The 12,139-nt window shown below is 31.9% G+C and overlaps 1 protein-coding gene across 2 annotated transcripts in view; it reads right to left on the bottom strand.

Moving 5' to 3' along the window:
- LOC149802520 (uncharacterized) overlaps window positions 1–12,139 on the bottom strand; it is a 176,557-nt gene that overhangs the window by 74,839 nt on the left and 89,579 nt on the right. For both annotated transcript variants that reach the window (XM_089951759.1, XM_089951760.1), the window contains exons 38-44: window positions 11,585–11,700; window positions 10,888–11,015; window positions 9,134–9,322; window positions 6,108–6,301; window positions 3,869–3,987; window positions 3,375–3,496; window positions 143–349 (exon numbers count right to left, since the gene is read on the bottom strand). In XM_089951759.1, the coding sequence (XP_089807885.1) occupies window positions 143–349; window positions 3,375–3,496; window positions 3,869–3,987; window positions 6,108–6,301; window positions 9,134–9,322; window positions 10,888–11,015; window positions 11,585–11,700 (1,075 nt within the window). The remainder of the gene's footprint in view (window positions 1–142; window positions 350–3,374; window positions 3,497–3,868; window positions 3,988–6,107; window positions 6,302–9,133; window positions 9,323–10,887; window positions 11,016–11,584; window positions 11,701–12,139) is intronic.

The following is a 12,139-nucleotide window of genomic DNA, read 5'->3' as shown; positions in this document are numbered from 1 at the left end:
ATTTATATTATTTGACACTCTTTTAAGTGGAACATTATACAAGAGATGAAGACTCAGCTCTGATGGTCTACACATTTTACCTTTTTTATGGTAGATGTATGCATACATATATACCTACCTACCTGCCTACCTACATACATACCTGGATGAAGAATTTCATAATGTCTGTCTGAGAAAACCCGGCAGCTAATAAGTTGTTGTACCAATCAGAGGCATTATGTTGACACAAGGCTTTACTAAGCACAGATATATGCATACTAAGTGGGGAGGACCTTTCAGCCACCATATTCAATGAGGTCTCATTGCAAACCAGTCTCTGGTAAAAATCTATTCCTCCTGCAATTTCAAGCTGAAAATACAATATAATTTGTTGAAACTTTGTCTATTCTCACATCATATGTTGTGATTTAGACAGAGAATTACAACTACAAAGAACTTTGTATGCATACGTCATCCATATACAGTGTGACCCCACTATAACACGGTAGTTGGGAGCCATAAAACCCAACCGCGTTATATACCGAACCATGTTATATGCAACCAAGTCAGTTAGCTGAAGAAAATGTACCCCCCCAAAAACAAAAAAATTCGTGGGGGGGTGTGGGTAATAAATGCAGGCGGTAAAATACATGCTTCATCGGCACAGTTACCATCTTGAATTGATGCATATTAAATGAGAAATACACCTGTAGCGAAAACAGAGAAGACATAATAATATAATAGTTTACTTTATTTAGAGAACCATGAATTGGTACGTATACGTGAATCCTGTTTACATATAAATGTCTAACGTATAGCATGAATAGAGTATCAAGACCATGTACTCACCTGCGAACCTCATCATATACATTGAATCCACAATACAAGTGATTCCATTGAAAATATGCACACACAGCTTTAAAATATTCATTAATTTTGTAACAGGTCATATTGGTCTGAATTCAGTGGAAAAACATAGCACAATCACGTAACGAATGACGAAGCACATTTACTTTAAAGTACATTCCAAGTCGGTAAAAGTTAGTTTGTGTTTTAAGCCACCGTTGGCATAAACTTTTTCCCTACAAAAAGGAAACTTTCACAGCACAGTTAACGTGTTCCAGTCACATTGGAAAATGCAAAAATCCATCAAATTCTATCACTTTTATTTAAGTTTGGTACTGGCTTCTTTGAAGAAAAGTTCTTTGCCGTTATTGAAAGATTGTAGTCAGCTTTCTTTGATGAAGGCTGCATGCGCTATTGAAGTCACCGCTAAGGGACAGCTTTGGAGAACCAAACAAATGCCCATTTCTTATTGTGGTGGCAACATCAAATAATTGTATTGCATGATTGAGACTGGTATTTTTTCCATTTGCTGAGCACGTTTTCATAACAGGCGGTGCTTCAAAGGTAATCTGTTTCCTTTGAAATTTCAGCAAACTATTTTATCTGGGTACATTTTTAAAAAGGAATTGGCCATCGTTTAGACTATTCTAGTTACTGTCCCTCAATGCCTACTGAATAAACCAATATGTAAGAGTTTTTTTTTTTTTAAATTTTTTTTTTACATTTGTTGTAGCAGTGTGATGCTGCCTTCCATGCATGCATCTGAAAATTAACAAAGGGTCAACGGACGATAGAGACGCAGGTGTTCTGATGACAGGGATTATTACAGAAAACGTGAGCATTCTGAAGAATTTAATTCTGAGTGAAACAAAGAGGAATTTTACTTACCATCCACATACAAATGTCAGTCTTTGTAAATATATTAATTACTAGCAAGCGACCAAAAATCCGATGAAAGACAGATTACGAAACAATGCCTCATCCGGTTGATCTCCGTTACCAGAAATGTCAACAACAACAAATAATCAGATATTTCACAACATACAGAACTCATGGTAGGTGTCAAGATAAGCGGATTATGATATAACAATGCACTGTTTAGATGGTTTGTCAGTATGGACAAAGAATTTGTTTATGTGACAAATGATAAATTTCAGTGCATTTTATATCCAGTTTGCGGCTTCCTTTCATGGGGCCTCTGAATTTCTGCACTCCAAACCAATGGTTGTATATAAAAGTTTAAACAGCCAACAATGTTGCCAACAAATAAAAAAGCCACATGGTATGTTTTGCAGCCAATAAGGAAAAACAATCCAAGTTTGCGACATTGGCGAAGACCTACACGATCCCAGAATAAACTTTTTATGTGTTTTTTTTTCTTCTTACTTTTAAGAAGAAAAAAAAAATACTTTTTTGTGTACTAGAAAAATACATATAAAATTTCAGGAGCCAAGCCACGATCTTCTTGTATAATTCATACGCAATCTCTTCCCCAAAATGATAAGCAACTTTTTACGTTTTTTCGTACTTTTTAAGATATTTTTTTGCACAAGAAAAATACATGTATATGAAATTTTGGAAGCCATGTCACAACCGCATTATATCCAAATTCGTGTTATAATGGAGCACACTATAGCGGGGTCACACTGTATGTACTCAATATATGCAAAATATGCAATAAAGTCACCTTTATAAATAAATAAGTATTTAATTACATACCAATTTCATTGTTCTATTAAAAGCATAACTTGCCTTTTGCATCAATTTAATTTGCTGTTTCAGTAATATACTTGTTGTAATATAACAATAGTGCAGGTGGCATTCATGAAATTACCTTTAACATTTACAATGTTATTCTAATTTTACAGTGTAATAAGCAAAAGGCATCACTGGGCATGGTAAAGGGTACACTGATGCTTTCTCCAAAAAGCATGATTATATCTCAAGTAGGACTATTTTCTGCATCCAATGGATTACACAAATCATTAACTTAATTCAACTGGTTAGACATGTAGTATTGGCATGACGGTTCTCCTTTCCAAACCAGGTCTTGATTAGAGCTTCTTAGAGAGAAGCAAAGTTCAACAGATTTGTGTTTTATATAATCACGGTATATGTACCAACTTTAAATAAAGATTATTTGATTGGACGCTTTCTTGTTCACATAACAGAGACAGATTTATATAAAAAATCACAAATAATAAGGCATTCGGGACAGGTAGTATTTGATTAACAAGTATCTAACACTGTATTTTTAGAAAAAAGTGCAATAATAGGTAATTCAAGAAAAAAACTAAGAATCATCATTGAAGACATCAAGATATGTTACAGTGGCAAACATTCCTATCATTGTCCACACTGTCAAAAAGTGTGCGAAGGCATTCATTCCACGAGCACAGGGAATAAAGTCATCACAAATTAAAAGTTTTAACTTCTACATGATCTTTTTCTTTTATAACATAAAGAAAACAGGGACAAGTTTACAAGTCCAATAAAGACCTAATGGTTCTTAAGCTGATATGCAAGAAAAGTTGTGTGAAGAAACTTACAATAGATTTTGTGTATGAATCTGCAAATATCCTTAACTGGTCATCAAATGATGTTAACGTCAGCATAAGCTTAGACAGGGTGTAAGGGTCCATCAGTAGCTCCTCCAATGACTTGCCAGAGGCTGAAAATTGATGGATATGGTACTTCATGCTTTTGTTTATTAAATTAATGCTGTACATTCTAATGGCAAAACTGTTTCTCTAACACAATGAATGCTGAAACTGCTTACAATGATTGTATTTCTTAATTTATACCAAGTAAACATAAATTGTTAAGTGTCAGGTTGCATACAGCAACATTACTATACACATAAATATGAAGATATTTTATTTTTCGCTCAGTTTTCGCTACACTGCAACTATATTCAGTTAAAATGAACTGAGAATCTGGAGAAAAATGAACGTTGCATATATAAAGACAATATACTGCTTCCAAGATATGTAAAAGTGGATCATTTCTAATTAATACCTTTTCATTTCGTTCTGTCATATACCTTGAAATTCTTTGAGAAATCCCATCATAGCTCTGATGGATGCATCAAATGGCATTATGACTGGATTGAGCCAGGTATAATTTAGCACAGAACCAAACTGTGAGAGGGCATCAAATATCCTGTAAATAGTACAAATATATATATATATATATATATATATATATATATATATATATATATATATATATATATATATATATATATATATATATATATATATATATATATATATATATATATATATATATATATATGTGTGTGTGTGTGTGTGTGTGTTTGTGTTTGTGTGTGTGTGTGTGTGTGCGTGCGAGTGTGTGTGTGTTTCTAGGGGTTGGTTTAGTTGTGGTGAGTGGAAAATTGAATAAAAGCAAGCCAATAGGTGTAATAAGTAACTCTGCAAGGTTCCATAGGCCAACAATTAAAACAATATTTACATATACGTACATACATATTTACATAATGTTGTGTGTATTTAATTTACATTGTGTGCTTGACCTTTGTCCATGATTGGGGGTAAAGTCTTTGCCTACTGTACTATTCTCATGTTTTTATGATATTTGTTTGAATTTGAGTTCAGGACCTAGCCTTGAACACACCCTTAGAATGTTATAGAAGTGGACTTGTTGACAATATTTGATGGAATTTTCCAATGGAAATGAGCCTCATCTAAGGCATTATTTTTCATCATGAGTCAGATGACAGTCTATTTATTTAGAACTAGGTAAACACTATTCTTTCCTGTTTTAATATCAGTCTGTGGAATTACCTTTTGTTGTGTTCTAATAAAGTTTGAGAGGAATAATTTATTTAAATTATTTATTGGAATCACAAAGTGCCCATTGACTTTTGGGTTAAAACACTGTTTTGGGATTATTGAAGACTCATTCAATGACATTCTGGATTAGATCATTGTCATCCATCAATACTACTGGTACATTAGCACATTCATGATTAATTGGAATTCATTTGGAACATTCCATACATTTGGTCTTACGAATAACACTTATGATTATTTGGGATTCAATTCACAATGCTGTAAGTTTCTCTTATATTTTCACTTAGTAACATAGAGAATTAAATTATTTTTACAAAATGTTTTGATTTTGCTTCTTGCGGTTGCTAAGTTTAAGACCTAAGAAAAGTAACGATACATAAATATATACATTCATGAACACATACCGTAATATCCATAAACCCACATACTATATATTGAGGATATGTACCTCGTTTGTGAAGGTATCAGAAAATATTTCATGATTAAAGTGGAAATATTGTGTTGTCACAAGTTTATATGTATATATAAAAGGCATAATCCTTTAATTTCCATGGATTTGTTTCTCAATTATGTGTTAATATGATTAGCGAGGAAATGCAGTTTCAAAATTTTGTAATAATTTTAGTAGAGCTACCTTTTACTAATTTAGATTGTACATACTGTTTGAATTGTTTTTTTTGTCACATTAATGAATATTATCATGCAAAATGAAGAGATTTGTATTTACATTAACATTTATCTGATTGATACAGTAATTATCATGAATTTGTTTGTAAGGATTATTGCCACTATTTTTGTTTATTTTTTTTCTCCATTTAGATTGTTACTTTATTATGTTTACACTGATAAATGTCTGATTTCTCCTCTGCTTGAATGCATCATTATGATTGAGTTGATTGGTAAATGGCTTATTCAGCAATTTTATTACTAAATGTATTCAAGAATTTTTCTTCATGGGGAAAAATAAAAAAAAGATAATACTTAAGCCTGATTTTTGTTGTATGTGGTTCATTTGTATTCATTCATGAGAGCGCCTTATCAATGATTACATAAGAGTATTCTCGACGACGGTCACCATTCTTGACATGTTTTAATATCTATTGATCTCTATTGGGAGAGAGAGGAATAGTGGAAGAGAGAGAATGAAAAGAAGAAAATTGGAATAGGCCTAATTATAGAAATGCAGGGTTTAAGACTATATATAAGGGCAGATATATTTCCTAAATGGATAAAGAAATTAGATCCAGAAGTGATATGTTTACTGCGACGATAAACGTAGTATTGCCACCATGATAATATCATTTTGCTACACTGATATATTTCAAAATCTCATAATGAACTATCAAAAAAAATCTCTCTATCAATCAATTTATCTGCTATACTTATTCTAAAAATTCAGAATGATTATTCAGTATCAATACCTTAGATACTTAAATTGCTGGTAATGACAGGTCATGTTCTTACCTCGATGGATCATGGAAAAAGAGCATGGCAGACTCCAGAGACATGTTAAAGTCCAGGAGATTCATTATTGTGTCATCCACATATACTGGGTTGCTCAACAGCCCAGACATGAGAGTTGAAAATTCCTCTATGGTTTTACTAAGCGAAACCCAGTCTGGAGCTCCCATGTCGGTGTTATTCCAAATTTTGATCAGCTGTAAAAAATATTGTATGTTATTTAAAAATATCGATTTAAAGTGAATCAAAACAGTAACATCAGCAAAATAATGCATATAAACCTTTGTCAAAATAATTTGTTCCAAGTAAGAAAATATTTTGGCGTAACACTAAAATGACTAGGTCTATAACTTCTCATACAATTCCTGAAAGTAAATTGGCAATTAAACTGTGACTTTTATATACATATAGTAAAATGCAAAAACCAAAGGAATGATGTACATTCATTAATTGAGACATGAATATGGCCTTTTTGTGTTTCATTTATGTTGGAATGAGGTACAATATTGTAGTTTTCCTATGAAGGCATATCCTTAATGATAAGCCAGTTCCCACATGCTAAGTGAACCATGGGAAGTTTAATAACGTTCAATAGAATTTTGGCTCATTTTAAAGAAAGAAGCCAACCCACAACCTTTAATAAAATTGTAATTCAGATTAATAAAACCAATCATTCTCCACCTTTATGAAAATTATGGAAACATGTACAAAAGTAAGTAATTCTTCAGCTTTTAATAGCAATCTAGCAAATTTTCTTGACAAAGCAAAGAATTGGCTTGTAGTGAAACTGGAAAACTTTAGAAAAATATACATGTCCCCAGCTTCTCCTAGAATTATGACAATTTAGTTTTAAGAAAAGGAAATCTCTGACTTAAATAGAATTTTATCAAATTTTATTTTTAAGAATTGTCTAATCCCAAACTTATACTGTAATTGTGGAAACTTTATATTATAAAAACTGTCAATTTAGTTTACAAGACAGGCTTTTCTAAAATCATAAACAGTAATATTTCAGTTCCCTACATAAGGAAAAAAATATTTCAATTACAGATGTAAATAGTGAAACAAAACTTTAAATATATGATCAAATATATATATATACATTTGTTAAATTGAATTGATAGCATCGGTCAAACCTTGGAAAGTGTTGTTGCCCACCTCAGCACATCATACAGTAAAAAAAAAACACTACAGAACCATGATCATTTAAAAGTACATTTTTCATGAATGAAGAAAATTATAGTCATGAAAATTGTATTTATGTCATTTGCTGCTTAATTGGCCTGGTTAACATGGTCACCAAAGTTCAAAATTCTGAAACACTTGTGTTCTAAATGATGGTATCAATTATACCAAAACTGTCAAGTAAAAGTACAAATTCATTGGCCAGGAATCGTGAAATATCAATGACAGAACAAGTGCAGGCAACTGTATATTTTTGAAACATAAACAATATGGAAACAAAAAGCAAATATTTCCAATTTAAACAATGTTTACTTTCAAATGCTTTGAGTTAGAGAATAACAAAGAAGTATGATCTCCTCTGGAACTTTGAGATATCAGCATTCAGAATCAGTGTCACAGAATTGTTTATACTTAATGTTTGGCATTATATCTGATCTAAAATGTGCTTGGATTTAAATTCCACATAGATTGTTACATGAGAGTGATCTATTTACATTCTACAATATTTGAATATGCTAAGCAAAGTGCTTGCAATGAGAAAACCGCAATATCTTGAGCTCATTGGCTGTGGATTGTACCAAAGCCAGGATTCTTTTAGACTCTAGGTAGATAGCAACTTTGCAACAGGGTAAGCGTTATAAGGGAGATATCCACTTTATGGGAGCGAAACCTTCAATTGTAGATCTGGTTTTTGCCATGTTATGAGGGGTCACCAATTTTAGCTGTGGAGATAATATTGGTTGCAGTGTCATGGTACTCAATGAGTTGTTGTATAACCTGTGCTGATGTTGGTGGTGACAATGGCTAGGAGGCAGATACTGGTTATCTCATGCTGAAAGACTGAAACATTGAGATGGGTTATCAACTGGAAGCTGCAAGTTATGTTCCATTTTTTTTGTAAATATCTTCAGTATCATTCTTTTTTTAGTGGAAACCAAAGTTTGTACAGTATCACTATCTGAATGAGAATCACATATAAAGTTTGTACAGTATCACTATCTGAATGAGAATCACATATATTTATATCTGCTATCATACATCTTTCAAAATTGTCTATACTGAGGAGAATTCTCAAATGTCTTTGACATAAACAAATATAGACTCCAAACTATGTGTTTAATATAAACAAATATAGATTCCATACTCATTAATTTGTAATATTAGACTGAATTCTGAACCTAACAATTACGGTTGTTGCCATTTCTCTAAGTCTAAATGTGCAATAATGTTTCAGCTTGTTACCATTATAACCTGGCTGATTATATGAGTTCAATAAAATGTCCATAATCATCATTCTTTGATCATTAAGACACTGATATTCTAAATCAGTGGTTCCCAAAGTGGGTGGTACCACCCCCTGTGGGACGGTGGGATTACCAAGGCAAGGTGCTAATGCTGCATAATACTATTTATGGGGTAAAGTAGGGGGCGCTGAGGATAATCAAGGTGGCAATGGCCCCAAAAAGTTTGGGAATCACTATTCTAGATTACAGAGGTTATGCCTTCTTCTAAAGTGTGGTGGGGTTCTGTAATAATATCAGATATGGTCTCTGGCCTAATAATCATATTTCTCTTGAACTGCATATTCCTTGATTATCCCAAAGCAAGGTATGTTTACATTCTCATCTTTTTATTGTTGGCAAACGTAATTGATTTTATTAATACATATAGGTTTTACAACCTTTATTAAAGGATCCAAAGGCACAGGCAGTAGTACATGGTGCTGCATGGGGTAAAGCTAAATTAAACTAGAGTAAAAACTTAATCAAGGACAGAAAAATGCTAACAGATGTGAGTTACTTTAACTGCACTTAAAACGAAACTGTTCAATATTAGTATCATACCTGCTGTTGGAGAATATTAGCATCTGTCCTATTCTGCAATGCCTGCCAAAATGGTTCCGGATAAACACAAATAATTTTTTCAAGATCATCTGCGATGGATGAATTTGTTCCAACTTTTGTGATGAATTCTGCTAATGTTCCATTTTTACAAAGACCCATTAATAGATCTGAGTTTACTATTCTGAGCAGCTGCAGAGAATAATAATAATAATAAAATAATAATAATAATTATAACAATATTAATAATCATCATTCCATTTGTTTTTGTCTGTATAACTGTCCATGTTACTGTGCTTCAGCTAGCAAGTGAAAATACCTATGAATGATGGTTATAGTTACAGCCAAAATGAATAAAGGAAAGAGAAAAGAGAGAGATGTAGGATAAAACAATTTTACGGTGGTCAGTAACAGTGTTCATTAAAAATAAAAATTATGACCTATTTCAACTGCAAGAACATTTAAATGTTTAAATTATCTCTTGGTTCACCATTTCGCCTAGTTTTTATACCATACTACTTTGAATACACTAGCCAGCAAGCAAATAGATGTTCATTCACTGTAACTATGTTGTATTTGTAGTGCTTTACATTTTTCATGTTTAAATCATAAGTGTGTCTTATATTCATTTAATAATAATAATAATAATAATAATAATAATAATAATAATAATAATAATTGTTATACTCCCCTTAAGAGGGCCTCAAGGGAGAATAGTCCTTGACTAATAAGTCACCCTCTATAAATAAAGCATTATTATTATTATTATTATTATTATTATTATTATTATTATTATTATCATTATTAAACAGTATGAATGAAAATAGAAGTTCTGAAAACAAATTAAAAAAGACGCAATTATCAATTTGCAAAGAATGTTGTAATAGCCACAAAAGTACATAACTATATTTTATATAGGACATACTGGGGAAAGATGTGAAGAGTTCATTCCGTCAATACTTGTCTACCTCTAGTCAGTCTTAACTTTGTTCAAAAGGAAAATGTGTGCATTTGTATGTGATAAAATGAAATATGTGTATAGGACGTACACAGTATCTTTGATACACTAAAAGCCTAGTTTCCTTTTAATGAAACATTTATGCATCTCGTTATATATTAATGATACAGTGTACGTATTATACATATATTTCTTTTAAGTTTCAAATCATGCATGAACTATTATGTGTTTTGTATTTGCAACAGGAAAAGCTATTCTGAGTTGGTGAGCATGTGGCCAATGTATTGTTACTTTTCTTAGGTATTAAAATCACATTTCCATGGTCCTACATGAAAATCTGATGATCACCAATATGAAGTGATGTTCTGATGACCTTGTAGTTAACCAACTGAATCACAATTTCACACTTTTTAAAGTGACACACATCATTCGAAATACATTGTTAGAAACTATAACTCTCCCTAACACAACAATGTAATGCATTCTCTGATATGCTACTAGAAACAAGGAATTCTAAAGGTCACCAAAACGTAACTTTTAAAGGCGTCTGTCACACCTTGACGTAGAACTGTGGAGATCTGATTTTAATCAGATTGCCTTTTAGCTTTTGTTTTAATATACGCGATAAAATATCCTTAAACCAAAACCAAACATAAGCAAAATTAATTTTCATTACATGTTCAAACCAATGAAAGGAAAAATATGTGTCACTTAAAATACCAAGAACTATATTCACAATTCCTTGAAGAAGAATTTTATCAATAGTCAGTAGAATATAGATTAAATACATGATACTCACTGCATCTATACTAATGCTTCCATTCATCAGGAGTTCACTGGTGCCAATGTTATTAAGCTTTGCAAAAGAATCGAGCATGTTTTTCAGGTCCGTATCTCCTCTCAAAAGTTTGTCAATTGTTACGTTTCCTGAGAGGAAATATAAATGCCTATAAAAACACTACCTGTCACTTTTATTTTGTTGTTTCTGGTGAATGCAGTGTGAATAAAGAACCACAGAATGATAACTAGTTATATTACTGGAAATACCGAAGATATGTGTCAAAGAAATAATATTTCAGATCTTTCTGGACCTCACTATAACTGAAAGATATGTACATCATTTGCCTTCTTGAAACTGACTGATGCTAATTTCCACAGAATTGTTTAAAATCGAACATTTTATCTTTTAACTGCATATATTGTGATATATAATATTGATATAATTACCTTTTGAATACTTAAGAATGCTTTCAGGAATATATCTAAAACACTTACTTGCCTTTCCAAACTTAGCCTTCGTTGAAAGTTTATGATATTTAACAATGTATATATTTAGCAGGATGTTGCCTGGCAGATAAAGCTTAAACCTTCAAATTATTCTTCACTTTCATGAATGCGTAGATGTTTAATTTAAAGAGAGCTTCCATGAATCTCTTTAGTGACCATGACTCTCTTTCTTATATACCAATCCAATGGTCCAAAAGAAAAATAAATACCTTGTAAATCCTTCAGTTGTCTATTCATAAACTTGAGAATTACTTCAAAGGTCATAATAGATTTTGACACATCTGCACTAGGTACTTGTCCCAGGAACTGGAGAGCTATTGATGACCTGCAAGTTTTGAGTTTTTAAAATGAAAGTTCCGGTTAAAAAACATTCAATAAAATATTCTTTATAGAACAACACTGAAACCATGCAGTAAAAAGAAAATCTATCAGTAGAAACAACATGCCCACATCTGTGTAATGACAACTGACAAAATTGTCAGTAAAGATATTTCTAAAAATGTGAAAATTCCATAGTGACTACATATGTTTTTGCTAAATCTTTGTTCTTCATGATTCGGAACAAAGGATGTTCAAGATACTCAAATGTACTCATATGTTAAAAGTAAGAAGAAAGATATTGCTTCTGATTTAAACGTTTGTGTCAAAGATTTTGCATATTATTCACTATCGCTGAAACGTAGGATGGGTGGAGGAAAGGAGCTCTAAACATCTGTGAAGTACAAAAGGTACCAAGTTACCTCAGCATAAAAAAATATACAAAT

The sequence above is a fragment of the Sinohyriopsis cumingii genome, chromosome 3, assembly GCF_028554795.1.
Source record: "Sinohyriopsis cumingii isolate HCF-2022 chromosome 3, ASM2855479v2, whole genome shotgun sequence".
NCBI classification, from domain to species: Eukaryota; Metazoa; Mollusca; class Bivalvia; order Unionida; family Unionidae; genus Sinohyriopsis; species Sinohyriopsis cumingii.
The sequence above is the reverse complement of the archived record's forward strand: the minus strand, read 5'-3'. Positions and strand labels throughout refer to the sequence as shown.